Source organism: Xenopus tropicalis, chromosome 7 (genome assembly GCF_000004195.4).
Source record: "Xenopus tropicalis strain Nigerian chromosome 7, UCB_Xtro_10.0, whole genome shotgun sequence".
Lineage (NCBI taxonomy): Eukaryota > Metazoa > Chordata > Amphibia > Anura > Pipidae > Xenopus > Xenopus tropicalis.
The window spans coordinates 28,754,359-28,771,508 of NC_030683.2; the positions used below are offsets into that span (position 1 = coordinate 28,754,359).

Here is a 17,150-nt window from a genome sequence, read left to right on the forward strand (position 1 = left end):
CCGGGCTGGCGCATGCGCAGTAGAGTGAATAGTGGAACTTTAACAGAGAAGTCGGCTTTTCACTCTACTGCGCATGCGCCGGCCACTGGAATTAGCCGGAAAACGAAGCCAGAAGGAGGAAGCGCTGCAGGTACCCTGGGCTGGTGCTGTTTTCTCCTGACGGGCATCAGCCCGGGGTACAAGGTAAGCGATTAAAGTCACTTGGGGGTGCCTAACATTTTGGCACCCCCAAGTGACTCTGCCTTTCCTTCTCCTTTAACTGGGCAGGGACTCATGTGTAATCTCTGCAGAATATATTGTCAGTGCTATATAAACAAAGGATACTAATAATAATAACACTTTTTATTACCGTGGGGTACAACTGTTTCAAGCCAAGTAAACACTTTACTTTTTACCTGATTTGCTTCTCTGATCATTGCAGTAGCAATCACACACCAGCATCAGCTCAGCACAAGTTTAACATGAGACTAAATACTGACAGATTAGTGCTATGGGAATTTACAAGGTCAACAAGAATTCCGATGCGAATAGAATAATAGTGTCACACATTCCTATGTACGGAATTCTGCTGCTAAAACCACTGTTACTATCAGAGATTTTAACACAAATAAATGATGTGCAAAAAGCACAGCTAATGTGAAGGGTTTCTACACAATTCTGCTGCAAAACAACTTGTGGAATGTTAGAGATTTCTATTAAAGGGGATTTTAGCGCAGAAAGCACGGTTAGTTATACAGGTTCCTAGGCAAAGAGTAACTGCATCGGGGGGAGGGGGGCATTCCTGCGATACATTTAATGGAAAAAGCAGAGCGAATGAGAGAAGCTTCAATAGAAACATGCAGATTTACCTGGAGAACCTGCTAACGATTCTGTTCTGCTGACAACAAAGGTACGAGACAGGGACAAGGGAACTGGAAATCAAGGAAAGAAAAGATGAAAGGCCATGAAAAGGGAGGAAACTGGGTAAGTACTGTACAGCCCAAAAGTGATTCACCTTAAAATGACATTTTACAATAATAAAGACAATGACACTGAAAGACATTTTGTAGTTGGTTCTCATTTTTTTTCCAGTTTTGAAATTCAAATGCTATCTGGTTGTTAAAGCACCCATTAACCTAGCAACAAGAAAGCAGTTTGGAAGTCAGAATGGAAGAAGAATGGAAGAGGGATTACAAGCAATAACCACAATGTAACCGTACAGAGATTCAGCACAGCCCAAACACCATTTTAAACGGCAACCTGAAAAAAGGCAGAATACAAAAAGCCAATCAAAATGAAGACCAGCAGTTGCTAAGAATCGGCTAGCCTATAACATGCTAGAATTTTCCCCGTAAAAGGGAAACATTCCCCCTTTTTGTCATGAGTTTGTTCAGTTGGACTTATGTACAAAAGGTCCAAAAATATTATATACCCCAGACTGAGAGGAAACCATGACAACAGACCATATCCCACCCCTTTAGAGTCATTTAACCCTGCCCTCTGCTTTCTAGATAATTGAAACAACACCCAGCATGGCTCCTACAGTTTACAGTAGACATTAGAAACGTTCTCAGACAATTCCACAAATAGATTTAGGTGAGAAGGTGGGTCATGGGTAAGGTTACTTTTAGCATTACAATATATAGAGAAAGGTGAAGTGAAGGCGGGGTGGCCATTGGGTGTGCTCCCAACCTGCAGAGGAATGTGAGCTAGAAGAGACATGGCGGGTGGTGCAGAGATTGTCTGGAAAGCAGAGGGACTTCAAGTTTTGGAATCCACCACTCTAAAGAAAAACTATAAACACAGAACAAATACTTAACCAACAAATAGTTTATATTATATTAAGTGACCAATTAAATAAGCTTACCAATCTGGAATATATTTATATATATCTCAACTTTGAGAAAGGCAGCCGAAACGTCAGTTCTTTTCATCAAATAAAGACTTTATTATTCAATTTAAGTCCTGTGAGTGCAGATTCCTCGACAAAGATGTTATATATATATATATATATATATCTGTAAATATTACCCTTGTACATCCTTAACCTTGAGCCCCCCATTTAGTAATGGACTGTGTGCTCCCTCAGAGATCACATGACCAGAAATAATGCAGCTCTGACTGTAACAGGAAGTAGTGTGGGAGTAAAAGACAGAACCTTGGCCATTAATTGGCTGATGTGGCCTAGCATGTACAGTTCAGGCTGTCATTGCCAGCAAAGGTTTTCCAACCAAATATTATAAATGAACATTTTATTTCCTGTTATTTAATTTTTCGAATTACTTTTGAGTCCTTGGAATGAAGGGAGTGTGTTAAAAAAATGCTTCAGTGGCCTCACATTTTATGCAATCGTTTTGTTCACCCCACTGAATTAAAGCTAAAAGTCTGCACTTCAACTGCATCTGAGTTGTTTCATTTAAAATTCATTGTGGTAATGTACAAATAGTTATGGACCTAACTGTATGTGTGCCTTGGCTTGTTTGTGTGCACTGTGAATCCTATGATTCCAGGAGGTGGCCCTTATTACTTAAAAAGTATATTTGTATGAAATGGTTTATTTGTGTAAAGCAGGGCTTATATATGAGCTGTTTATGCCTTATATTTTTATAAAGACCTACACTGTTTGGGGGATCGTTATCCTTTAATATGGAACAAAGCAAAAAATGGTTCAGTGATTCTACCAATGTAACGGGGAGAGGCAGACCATCATGTTTTCCTCTCAATAGGTGGAGTCAAGTATGTGTGAGTGAACAGGAATAAATATAATGCTGATATATTGTATTACCACAGTAGTGCGAATATACAGCACTGAGGTACTTGCATATAAAGCCACTCCGCACACTGCCACATAGTTGCGCTCTGTATCACTGGTTCCATCCCGCCGCCTCTTACAAATCACATGCAGTGTATCTACCGACGCAGGGAACCGAGAGCTGGCATGCTGCACTTGTGCTCCTACATGAGCCCGTATACACTGGTTATTCAGGGAGTGCTTTTAATATGTTTTAATATGTTTTTTTACCAAGGTCCAACTTAATAAGCTTGTGTTTTCAAGACATGGTATCGAGAATGGTAAGAAATGAGATGCACACAAGGACAAAGTCTGTGGCAGGGTACAGAGGAAGGAAGAACAATGTTCATTTAAAGTCAAATCTGCTGTCTTCTACATTGAAGCTGTGACAGAATGCAATGTTTTTTCCACCCGCATATCTACTCAAGTTGAGAAAATGCAACGTGACATGACTCTAAAGGCTGTGTCTGGAGTTTACAGATAAGGAGGAGTTTACTATAAACATGGTTTAACTGGGAAGAGTGATACAATAACCGCATTATTCTCCTTCTACAACTGCTATGAAAAACCAAGAATGCAGACTTGTGTGTAAAATAAAAGTGGTCTTTAAATGTTACTGTTACAGACTGTTTAGTGTAACATATAGATAACTGTTCTGTTTTTGTGTTAAAGGCCTATTCTTGGACACTTGTTGAATACAGGTGTATATTGCGGTGTGTGTTGTGCAGTGTTCCTGCATTTCTAGCGACAGAGTTTCAGCATGACACCCTGAGGGAAACTAGTGTCACTTCTGTATCTGACCTTCATTCCAACTAACAATTAGGCAGTAGTTGGAAAGATACGTGGAGGTGCATAGGAGATGCCTGAACAGACAGCAATAAAAAATTACAACAATGTTAAATCTAGCCCTAAATCTGTCTGTGACCATAACAACCAGACAACATTTTATTGTGCAGGGCAGAGAGAAGCAAGAGTGAAAAGCAAAAAATTCAAAGCCACAAAGACAAAGGAAACAACTACTCTGGTCTGTGAGATGCTTCATTGGTAGGTTCCCCTTTAATCGTAAAAAACCCAATCAGTTCAGTAATCTTACACATTGCGAGTGAGACAGGGATGTACATATGTGGCCTGGAATCATTCCTGCCAATCTACCTGCCCTTGCTGTATAGCGCATTATTTACAATTGCTAGAGATACTAGAAATGCTGAGCGGGGGGGCACTTTTTTTTTTTTAACATGTCATTCTAAGCCACTTTCAAATATAAAAGGAGAAGGGAAGAAATAATCACCAGGGGTGCCAATTTGTTAGACATCCCCCAGTGATTATAATCCCTTAGGGCCATTATACAACCATGCCCGTGCCTGCCAGCAGATGTTGCTATAGCCCTCTCAGTGGAATCGGTGTGCTGGCCTGGCTGAATAAGCAAACAGAATCAATAATTACAAAGCACTAACAAGCTGCCACTATACCTTCCAAAAGGCAAAAGGAATATGTTTCATTAATTTAAGCATTCATCCCATTTATTTTATTGAGGGGTCATGCCTTTATCAAATGCATAGGAGTTTTACTGGACAACAAAGCTGGCAAATAAGCAGTACAGGTAAAATATATCTGTACTGGAAAAGATATACTTTGTAAGGGTTGGCTAATATGCACAAATATAATTAATAGGGATGCACCGAATACAATATTTTAGGATCCAGCCAAACCCCAATTACTTTGTGAAAGAGTCAACTGAATACAGAACCAGATCCTAATTTGAACATGCAAATTAAAATAAGGAAGGGTCAAAGAGAACCGCGCACAAAGCATGCAGTAAATACATTTCCATGTCCCGTCTTTAAGTGACAAAAAGTCACATGATTTTAAGGATTCATTCTGGCCAGAGGCATAGATTCGTCTGAATCCGAATCCTGCTGCAAAGGCTGAATCTTGGCCAAATCCTGAACCAAATCCTGGATTCGGTGCATCACTAATAATTAACAGTGGACACATACAGAAGTCTTGTAATCTATACAAAATGCATTTGTAAGTTTTGTCATGTGCTATACATTACATTCCAGCGACAATGATTAACCTGTTTGTGCCCATGGCATTTTCCTTTACCTTTTGTATATGGAATGTTTGAAGAGGTTGTTGTGTCAAATATTTGGTCCCTCTACTGTACTGTTTGACACATGGGATAGTTTCTATTATTTATACATATACACTACTCAGGAGTGATGCTAAATTGACATTAGCTTAAACATATTATATAAATGTATATTATTATTTATTATATATACAGGGTTCTAATAATCAGAATGGGTCTCTAAAAGTGAGGCCAGGGTTGAAAAATGCAGCAGTAAGTAAATACATTATCAGAACATAAGATGCACATGTAGAACCCAGACACGAAGCTCAAACAGGCCTCCAGCTGCTGACAAGAGAAGTCACATGCACTCTCAGAGCACAAATAATTTAGGGCTGCACAGAGTTGGCCAGATAAAGGTATCAGAATAGCTCAGACTGCCCCTGGTTCAATAGTATATTCAGGTTTTATATACTAACCCCAGTGTGTGAATGTGATTGGGACCTTAGACTGTAAGCTCCACTGAGGCAGTGAATGATGTATAATATCTGTAAAGTGCTGCAGAATAGCTTGATACTATATGAATTATAATGAATAAACAAATAATAAAGTACAATACCATGGTTATTTATCAATGGTCCTATTTCAGCTGGCACAGAGACAGCACGGGACTATAACCTTGCTGTTACATTGCCGCCCTGTTAGCCTTTATGATGAGGATTTCAACCAGGCATCAAAGGTCAAGTCACACGAGAGAAAGACAACGGAGACACACAGCAAAGTGAACTATAGCGTATGAACCGATAATTAAGCATTATTTAAAGGATAAGGAAGTTAAACATACCGGGGGGGGGATTGCTAAACTGAGCAAAATTGCCAAGTTTTTGGCCTGTGTGGGAGCACCTGTTCTTTCAAATTGGCTTAGGGTACTTTGCAGTAGAGTCTGGCAGCCATTTTTCCTCTCCACCCAGGTGTCCCTGCAGTAGCTTGGAGTAAGTGCATGCACATCACAGTGTGGCTTCCACATATTACTATCCTGTGCATCTGCCCAACCAACTCTGCCACAAGGGACAACTGTGACCAGAGGAAAAACAGCACTGCTGTGTACCTCTTCTGTGTGCCAACCCTAATTTCTAGCCCTTCTGTCTTGTCTGGAACCCCGCTCCTACCCTGGCACCCAATCCCTGCTCGTTACATAGTGGGGTAGGGAGGAAACAGGAGAGATTTATTGAGCGCTGTTAGTGGGAAGGAGGTTGACAAGAGGGGGTGTGGTGATTTGGGTCCTGCCTTGAAAGGTTTGGCCTAGAGCTACCCCTCAGCATGTTTATTTTTCCTTGTCCTTTAAAGAAGTTTAAAAGAATAAAAGAAGATAAAGACTTTTTATTGCACAGTACTATTTAGCATTGTATTTGCAAATTAGCCACATATTAAATCCCACTGTTGTGCAAGTACAGGATATCATGTAAAGAGATTCCTGAACAAGAGAGAATATTTTGGAAAGCACTGAGCATTATGGCTCAAACATCAAACTTCACATAGAGAAAGAGAGAGCGCGATAGAGACAGTCTATAAGAAGCTAAGCTACCTGGTGATGCAGTGAGAGCCATTACGCCATAGTATGAAAATGCACCTGCTTCGAACTTCATGCCTTCCTTGCCCGCTTCCACTTCTACCTTCCCCTGTGGATAAATATGTATTACACACGTGGCATTTCATAAATGTATTGGAAAAGAACTGGTTTCTTAGCTAAGAAACCGATTATCATATGAGCAAAGCAAACTAGTTTTACTTCTAAGTCCTGAAGGGTTATATACGTGCATGTTCCACGGGTAGGAATGCTAAGAGTGGATGTCTAATCTTTCTAGTACTTTCCCCAAAACCCAAGTGCACTGCAAAGACACGGCAACACCAGGCAGTGGGGCAAGGGAAAGATGCACAGCACGTGAATATGCTTGACAGCAACTGGTCTGACCTGTAAAACGAGAACAAAGTAGTCCACGGGCTTATTCCGCTGGTAGAGGTAGTATTCAGCAGACTTCTTGTTCCGTTCATCGAACTTTAGCTCTTGGATAACGTTGGGATGTTTCAGCAGCCTTAGCAGGATTTTCTCTGACATCTGAGAGGGGCTAAATGCATCCACTTCTACAATGGAAACAGCACACATGGGTTTATCCCTCTGGAATATATCTGTGGTAGTGCAGTGTCACCAATAAGGCTAGAAAGCCTATACATGATCGCACAATGTGACTACAGCGCTTTAGCAGGGAAGATCTGTGCCTCTAAAGATGTCCCCAGTAGCCCCATACCTTCTATTTTACTGATTCACTTCTGTGCTTCTGTCAGTCTAAGCTAAATAACTGACTGACAGTATACTGTATATGTGTGTGTATATTATATACATATATTCATTAGAAGGTGCATGAACATTCAATTATATGAAGCTCCAATACATGCCATAACACAGACAGACACACCAGGCTGCTATAACTTTGAATGAACTTGAACTAGATTTAGGAATAGAGGGAGGAAAGGTTGTATTATGAACTAACCCCTTGATTTATTGGAGACAGCAAAACACAGCAGATGTTTCAAGAGAATGCAAAAAAACATGCTAACGTTCTAAAAGTACTCTGTTGTGTTCTTCCTGCGGTTACTCCAGGGCAGGCAAGGGGGTTATACTCGCAGACCTTTAGGGCCTATGCACATCTACCAACTCAGTTAGGAGGGCCTCAGTCAGCAGCTTTTATTAGTCCATGTGTGTTACTCCCCAAACTAGAGTTGGTAGATGTGCATAGGCCCTAAAGGTCTGCGAGTCTCTGTAGGTCACAAGTACTATTCAAACTTTGTCCCAGCAGCAAATGATCGGATCAGTCATATATGGACCAGCACGTGGGTGACTAAATTAGGCAAAGATTTGTTCTTTTGGCAAGGTAGCCATACAAGTGTAAAATATATGGTCAACTTAACAATACTTCGGCTTATCTTAGCAATATGATTGCAAAAATCTTTCGCGATTCTGACTTATCTGGGGCTTGGAAGCTAAGGGACATGCCCTTAATTAAAAGATTTTAAAAGGCCTACTAACAAAGAAAACATGGTACCTTCAGAATGATTACTTTAGCAGCAGATCATTTTTATCATAGTATGTGACCTATTAAAGAATCTTCCCAAATGGACACATACTGATTAGTATTTAGCTTTTACATCTATTACCATAAATTATCCACCATTTTGTGTTCTGTGTGTCACTTATCACCTGACAGGAAATAATGCAGGTTCTAACTAGAACAGGAAGAAGTGTGGGAGTAAAAGACACAGCCCATTGACTGGCTGATATAACCTGGCATGTATGTGTGCCCTTGGTTTGTGTGTGCCACAGTGCCTTATATAAGCCAGAGGGCTGGGCAGTGTTTCTATCCAGGGTTAACTAATGGCACATACTACTAGCAATGTATATTTTTACACTATTTCCGAGTCACTTTTGACCCAGCTTCATTGCTTCTGAGCAATTTTTTTTTCTCATTTCAGCTTTTATTGTAGAATAATAAAACAAAAAACACAGTTATTTTGGTCGTCTTTACATTTATACGTTTAACACAAATGCAAATCAGAGAGATGTTCCTTATAGCTGTTGCTGTATAGTTTAGTTTCCAGGATTCTTCCCTCACTGTACTCAGGAAGTAAGAAACACGTGTTGGCACGGAGCACACAAAGTCGATCTTCCCTAAGCCCAAGCGCCCCTTTCCCATCCCCAGCTAAATACTGGCTTTCATATTACTAGTGATCTCAAACTGTGATAAGCCCAACTTGCCTGTTGCTAGGAAACGGTGCATTGCCAGGAGAAGCTGTGGTGATATTTTAACCTTCATTTCGTTGTCGGTTTGTTTAAAAGCGGAGAAGTCCTGCTTCCTCTCCCGGTGCATTACCTTCTTTTTTGTCCTGTTATCCGCTGCAAAGTTACAAAGCAACACAAAAATTGCCCATAGGTTAACACACTGCATCGCACTTTGGCTGAAAATTTGCTTAATAGAAAAGGTTATTTATTACAAAGGCTATCTTTTATTAAAAATTGTCCTATGGCTAATATGTTAAAATGCTCGACAGTTTTATCTTTATAAAAAGTGCTTGGTGGTCACTTATAATCAATGCTTAATGATGTCACATATATCACACTGAAAACTAAAAAATTATTAAATTTTTGTAACAAAAGTTACATATTATTAACAAATGCCATCAGTCCCCATATGACACAGAGAGATTCATTGGTAGGTAAGGGACTGGTTGGCACCCTCTTTGGTTTTCAGCACAAGAAGATTCAAGAAGGGTTATTACTTATGACCCTGGATGCAAATGCTAGTGAATTATAAAAGGTGCATTGTGCCTCTTAGTCTCATTCAAAGAGAACATGCTAGCTGCAAGGCCCACCCTTCATGAATACAGCACTGCCAAACTGTGGCAGCTCTGTATTTACTGAGGCAAGCAGGTCTTGATTTTTTAGCAGAGAGACCAATGGCAGAGCAGAAAAGTGCAGGCCAGGACACAAGTATGTAAAAGAAGTGCCCATTTTTTTGCACTTTGCACCCTGCTATGCACTTTATGAATGCCACCGACTGTCACAATTTTGCACCAGCACAGGATCCCAAGCAGACATGAAGCCATTTAGAAAAATTTGGGTTATGACAATGGAGAAAAGCAGCACTTATATTAGCATAGTAAGTGCAAGAGTTTCTGATGTCCTACTCAGGAACCCAATCCCCATGTTTTTTATATAATAAAAGAAATGTTTTTTTATAGAAACTTCCACTACATGTCAGAAAATCTGTAAATTTCATTGTTGACTGCAGCATTTTTCTGCCCCTTTCTGTTCTCTGCACTGCTGGTCCTTAGGCCAATGTAGCAGAAGCCAGCAGCCTGACAGACCAACCAAGAAGCATGAAAAGTACAGTGAGCCTAGGAATCTTGGCTGGACATGAGTTGGCTTGTGCTATATTGTTTCAAAATTCTGAACCAATTGCACTTAATAGTACAGGTATGGGATCTCTAATCTGGAAACCCAATATCCAGAATGCTCAGAATCACATGAAAGCTCTCTCACATAGAGTTCATTTTCAGCAAATAATTTTAATTGGTTGACTGATTTCCATTTTTCTCTGTAATAACAGTAGCTTGTACTTGATGGTAACTAAGCTGCATGAATCAATATTGGCTGCTATAGTAATCCCATTGGGTTTATTTAATGTTTAAATTTTAGCTTAAAATATGGAGATCCAAACTATGGAAAAAAAAACAGGTCCCCAGCAGTCTGGATAATAGATGCCATACCTGTAACTCTAAACTCACTGAAGAGTGGGGGAAGGGATTACAGGTATGGGACCTGTTATTCAGAATGCTCAGGACCTGGGGCTTTCCGGATAAGGGATCTTTCTGTAATTTTAATCTCCATGCCTTAGGTCTACTAAAAAAATCATGTAAATATCATTTAAACCCAATAGGGCTGTTTTGCCCCCAATAAGGGGTAATTATATCTTAGTTGGGATCAAGTACAAGTTACTGTTTCATTATTACAGCGAAAAAGGAAATCATTTTTAAAAATTAGAATTATTTGATTATGATGGAGTCTATGGGAGATGGCCTTTCGGTAATTTGGAACTTTCTGGATAATGGGTTTCCAGAAAGCAGATCCCATACCTGTATATGCAGGACTTTCGTTGAGCCCAAGGCATGTGCCCCTTCTGCCTACCCCCTGTTCAAAATTACATTTTCTTTCCTGATTCAAATAATAATTTGTTATAAAGTTCACCTTTCAAGTCAAGTCAAGTTCAAAGTGAAGGATATGTAATCGACATGTAATCACATCGCTTTACTCACTGTACAAGTCTGTTTCGTCCAAGATCTCTGACTTGATGATTTCTTCAATCACATCTTCAAGGGTAACAATGCCAAGTACTTCATAAAATGGATCTCCTTCTCCCTCGTTGTTAACCCTTTGCACAATAGCAAGGTGGGATTTACCTACGGTGAAAAATAAAACTATGTTAGAAAGCTTTTATTGTCATTTAATAGCAAAGCCACAAAGAGAACAAATCACTTTTCTGAAACTGTTTAATCCATAATGGGTGATTTAATGCTTTCCCATTTGCTTTCTTGCTCTGATCATGGCTCCCAACACAGCAGCAGGACTGTCTCCCAAGACTTATTCCCTTTCCATGCAATTTCCATGCATTAATGCAATAGTTAATAATATCTAGTTATTGTTTTTTGTTTTTTTTTTAAAGAACACAAAACAAAACAATAGTACAGATGTGGAAATGAATATCAGGACTTTGGCTAAGGGCTCTGGTACACGGGGAGATTAGTCGCCCGCGGCAAAACTCCCTGCTCGCGGGCGACTAATCTCCCCGAGTTGCCTTCCCTCTGCCATCCCACCGGCGAACATGTAAGTCGCCGGCGGGATGGCAGACGCGGCAGCGCGATTTCGCGCAAATCGCCGAAAAAGACTCGCGAGGCTTTTTCGGCGATTTCCCGAAATCGCCCCGCCGCGTCTGCCATCCCGCCGGCGACTTACATGTTCACCGGTGGGATGGCAGAGGGAAGGCAACTCGGGGAGATTAGTCGCCCGCGAGCAGGGAGTTTTGCCGCGGGCGACTAATCTCCCCGTGTACCAGAGCCCTAAAGCTCAAGGTATTGGCTCACCAGCTAATTGCTATGGAGTCAGACCCACGCACCCTTTATTCTATTTGCCAGAACAGCAAGGTAATTGCTCTGAACATCCAACACAAGGAGCAACACTGATTGCAGTAAACATGCAGTTGTCAATATGTTCCTTGCTGACAAATGCTTTGCAAAGTCCCCACATTATGCTGATAAAAGAAGAACCCTGTGCCACAAAAATACATTAAAAGGCAAGTAAAGATCGATGTTAACATAAGCTTTTTAACAAATATTTTAAAATTGTGGACATTATAGGACATTATGCTGCAGTTACAACATCATGATCTGGGATGCCCAGGGCATAGTACATGCAAAATATCCCAGGGTTAAAAAAGATATGTTTGAGAATGAAGACTCTCACATTGACCTGCCCTATAACCTACCGTGGTACATAACCAGTCCTAGACTTAGCCACACCAGTCCAGTCACTACTGGATAAAGTACTAACGCCCTGAATATAATTCAAATAAATTCAAATAAATTCAATTAATCTGTTGTTAAAATTGAACATATTTTAAAGCTGATTCAGATTTAGTACAGGTGTGGGATCAGTTATTGGGAAACCCATTATCCAAAAAGCTCTGAATTACAAGAAGACCATCTCCCATAGACTTCAAAACTTATAAAATAATTCAAATTTTTTTAAATTATTTCCTTTTTCTCTGTAATAAAAAAAAAAAGACAGGACCTTGTATTAGACCCCAACTAAGATATAATTAATCCCCATTGGATGAACAACAATCCTAGTGGGTTTAATTCATGTTTAAATTAATTTTTAGTAGACTCAAGGTACGGAGTTCCAAATTACAGAAACCCAGGTCCTGAGCATTCTGGATAACAGGTCCCAAACCTGTACGAAGAAATCTGTTCTGCACCTAGAAAATTCTTTCACATTGTCCTCTGTGTTACCTACTAAAATGAATAGTTGTTCCGTGTGTCATTCAGTCCTCACAACCCGGCCATTTATGGCATGGGACCAAAACAACATTACTATTTTGTAATGGTTTCTTACTAATCATTTTTTTTTCAAATCAAAATTAGTATACAAACCAGACAAAAATAAACCCTGTCTAAAGGGGTCATCGCGGAGTCTGTAAGAGTGAAAGGATCGGAATAAAATTAGCCCAGGAATGAAGATATGTCTTCTCAGCTGATATAAACAATGAATCGGCCTAAATAAATGCAATTTTCCCATGGTCAATCGCAAGTGGTTAAAGATTCTTTGTGAATGCTGTTTGCTGAAACTTGAAATTCTTTTGCTATTCTCAGCTTGTGATCATTTAAAAGGAATTTTCCGAAGCGGTCTAATATTAGACTTAAAATGAAGTTTCCATTCTACTCCAACAATATTCTCACCAAAGTAACTGCTATATAATCTGATTGTCTTGGAGCCACACATTTAAATGCAGATCGACATACTTTACATACCAGCTGAACACCAAAGACTTAAGTCAGATAGGCTGATGTTTGTTATTGGAAGCACTTTCCGACCAATAATTAAACAGGAGAAACACACATTATAGTAACAAGCTGTTATTATTTAGTCACAGCCTGTGGGCTTCTGCCACATGTGATTATACAGCTTGCAATGTGATTGGGGCGGATGATGCCAGGGAAACATATGCACGTGGGCTCAAAACGAGAAACTCTAGAAACTTTATAAACGATAAATATATATATATGTATATATCAGCACAGCATTGCTGGTAACGTTGGATTATTTGCAATAAATTGGCTATTTCCTGAATGAGTGCGGTACGTTTTTTTATTAATTTTATTTTTTACCAGCACCAGGGACAGCTGACTCAAAGTAAAGGGTAGTGCTCCTCTCTGCCAATATTATATATATATATATATATATATATTATATAGGATCTCCCATACAGTCAATTATTAAAAATGATTTCCTTTTTCTCTGTAATAAAACAGAACCTTGTACTTGAGGGTAACTGATCTGCTTGAATTCATGCTGGTGGCAATACAATTCTATTGGGTTTATTTAGTGCTTATATTACATAAGGTAGGGAAAGATTGTTTTATAGAAATGCCAGGTCCCAAGCAGAGAATATATACACAGTACACAAGTTTGGCACCAAGTCCCAGAGGGGGAGAATATTTTAAGACAAGTAATTAAGAGTTCTGTGCACTAGAGTTTAAATAAATTAGTATTTTAAATCTTTTGGGGAATGGACCTTACTTCCTACCAGGCGAGGGGCAGAATACTGTGGGCACGAGTTCTACACTGGCATTATAATGGTACACAACATGCGGCTGTTTGCACCTGTGAGCCTGCCAACAATGAGTACTAGACCTCAGGGCTTATTTTCTCTGTTCTACTCCAGTGAACTTGTTTGTGGAAAAACCACTAATTAAATGTTCTCTGTGAAGATCTATTGGTGCAGGCGCTTTTCCTGTCCCACTACGTTTTGTACATAAACAAAGCCAAGATTCTGCATAAATCTAACAGTTTACGCACTGAGAAAGATGCCAGAACACACTGTAGGTTGGTGACACTTGCTGAAATAATACTATAGGGGTACTGTCCCTGGCAACACTTCGGAGATTAGTAGCTGAGGTTTAAGTCTATTATTTCAGACTTCCTTGGATGCGTTCAAATTGGCAACATGAAATAACTCCTGCTACACCACGGAGGTGCATTCAAGATGTAGTGCATCTAAAACTGGATACACATGGGTTACCGAAAACTGCAAGTAAAGTAGACATTGTGCCATCTGGCCACACACGGATGGCTCAGTTTTACTTAACATATTGACTGGTGGCCAAATGACCGGCCACTCAGTACACTATGTAAGTACAGCCCCATCCTCTGAATGATGACCCCATAAACACATCAATGCTTGCCATCATTTAGGAGTCAGTTAACTAATTTGGATATGGATGCAGTATACAGTTCCCAATAATGTAATTTTTTTCTGCCCTCACCTTTAAGGTTGAGGTAGGAATAATTTCAGATTAATGTTCCAGTGAATTCTAGCAGAGCTGTGGGGTTTGGATACTGATCAAGTTTTGGTCTCAATCTATAACTAAGCCTGTGTCATTGTGGCTTTTTATTTTATTTATTAAAGAAACAGTAAACATTCCTTAAACCTAAAGTTTAAACAAAATTCAAAAATGAATACAATAAGGTTGTAACAGCTCAGCTGAACTCACACTAGTGAAACAACTACGAAACGGGCTTTATTCTTATAGCAGAGAAGTACTTTACTATGACTATTATTTGTGAATAGGACATTGCAACATACTGTATTTTCAATTACAATTTAAATTTATTAGGTGTCAGAGTGACTCCGACTCCACAGCTCTGAGCCGAAAGGATTCTCTCTGTTTTCTCACAAACACTGGTTTACAGAAGGGAACCATAACCAGTCACTGGCAATGTTCCCTTCACAAATGTCCACTGATCTCCATTTGCAACAAACCTGGAATATCTTTCCCATGAGGATTCTGGGTTGCACTCAAACTCCGTACTGATGCACAGATTCAATGGAAAGTTATTTGAAAGTCTCTAATGATGACAGAAGAGCATTTTTTCCAGTGAGCACATGGGAATAGGAGTTAACTGAGAACAATTAGCCCACAATAATAGTTATAACATGATGAGGAGAATTCCTCTGCAGTGACTAAGAGGATAGACAAACTGGGCTGTCAGGGACCCAACAAAAATGGAATACCGTAATACAGAGTCAGATTATAGCTAGTCTCCACTTAGAATGCAACATATGATTTGAAAGGTTGGTGTGGGTCCCTTCCAGGAGCTATGGTTTCCTTACTACACTCCACAAACATGCTGCCAATGTTAAAGATGATGTTCACCTTCCGACAATAGTTCGAATTTGAACAGCCCTTCAACAAAAATCTTGTATATCATCTTTATTAATTTAAAATGTATTCATTTGAAATCCTGGTCGGTAGCTTAAAAATGAAACATTTTAAATAATAAAGATGAAATACAAAAATCTTTCTTTCTGACAGGGGCTCTGCAATTTAAGAGTACTGTTTGATTGAAGGTCAACTGCCCTTTAACTGGCTTCTGATGAAACAGAATCTATATATATATATATAGATATATAGATTGAGATATATATATATCTCAATGTTTCGGTCACATATTTGGGACCTTTCTTGATTTTGCACATTGAAGAATGTTTTTGTTATTTTTCATGTGTGTGCTGGGCTTCTGTTTCTTGTATTGTACACTGCCCAGCACCCCAGGCAATATACAGGTATGGGACCCATTATCCAGAATGCTTGGGACCTGGGGTTTTCTGGATAAGGGATCTCTCCATAATTCGGATCTCCTACCTTAAGTCTACTAATAAAATTATTTAAACAGTAATTAAACCCAATAGGATTGTTTTGCCTCCAATAAGGATTAATTATATCTTAGTTGGGATCAAATACAAGGTACGGTTTTATTATTACAGAGAAAAAGGAAATAATTTTTTAAATTGTGAATTATTTGATTAAAATGGAGTCTATAGGAGATGGCCTTTCCATAATTCGGAACTTTCTGAATAATGGGTTTCCGGATAAGGGGTCCGATACCTGTACATACGTTTTTGGTGTGTGCCCTCCATCTGATGCGGATTTGCGGAGGATTTGTAGGAGACAAAATAGGTGAAACATTTTCCCCATAACTACATCTTAACCAGCCAGTGCTCCCCTATATCAGGTTTTAAATACTGCACAGAATAATGAAAACAACACATATTAGGCAAGCCTCAGGTCCCTAGAATTCCAGATAATGGATCCTATAACTGTGTATGGCCCGAATTACATAATGTTTATAGAAAGAGACAACCTAAGCCTTAGTGTAAAAGTTCTGTTTTTAGTGCTATAGTGTTAGTGTTATACTGTGCTGGAGCACGGCGGCATGAAGCACACAAAGAATACTGGGGGTGCACTAAGTAGCTTATTTATAAAAATGCAATGTTAATTTTATGATTAAAAAAAAAAACAAAATGTATACAGCGGGAGCTAGAAAAAAATGAACAAATCTCTTTGCATCTAGAATCCATAGGTAAATGCACTCTTCCACCTTGTTGATGCAGCAGCAGAACAATAATATACTTAATTTGCAAAGCTGAATGCAGGGGTTGTAAATGGCCCCTAATGTTTGCACACAAGGCCTACATGAATGCTGGGAGTTGTAGCTGAATAGGTTCCAACAAACTTCCTTCCACGTTCTATATGGCAGCATACCAAAGCAGGCAAAACCACCCCGGCTGCCATGTACATGGAGACAGCTTTCTCACTAGATATTGAAGCCATTAAGAATGTATAGAGATGCACTGAATGTGAACTTTGTATTTACCATGACATGTAGTGAGTCCATTACTAGAGGACATGTAACAGAGTGAGGTTTAGGCAAAGACATCCCTATGACAGATGAGACTTACTCAAATGACGGTGTCAGATCTCACTGTAACCTTGCACAAGCTATTTAATCTCCCAGAGGTCTGGGTACCAAAACTAGATTCCAGCACCTGATTGGACCTGTAGCATATATAACTGTGTCCTTTTGTTCCACTTGCGGGAGCTTTAACACACAGAGGACTCATTTATTTATAAAAGGGC

The 17,150-nt window shown here is 39.5% G+C and overlaps 1 protein-coding gene across 5 annotated transcripts in view; it reads right to left on the reverse strand.

Moving 5' to 3' along the window:
• Nucleotides 1–17,150, reverse strand: part of cnnm2 (cyclin and CBS domain divalent metal cation transport mediator 2) — a 95,211-nt gene that overhangs the window by 4,320 nt on the left and 73,741 nt on the right. For 2 of the 5 annotated variants that reach the window (XM_012966083.3, XM_012966082.3), the window contains exons 2-6: nt 10,710–10,853; nt 8,653–8,790; nt 6,814–6,983; nt 6,427–6,520; nt 849–911 (exon numbers count right to left, since the gene is read on the reverse strand). In XM_012966083.3, coding sequence (XP_012821537.1) covers nt 849–911; nt 6,427–6,520; nt 6,814–6,983; nt 8,653–8,790; nt 10,710–10,853 — 609 coding nt within the window. 5 annotated transcript variants of the gene reach the window in all.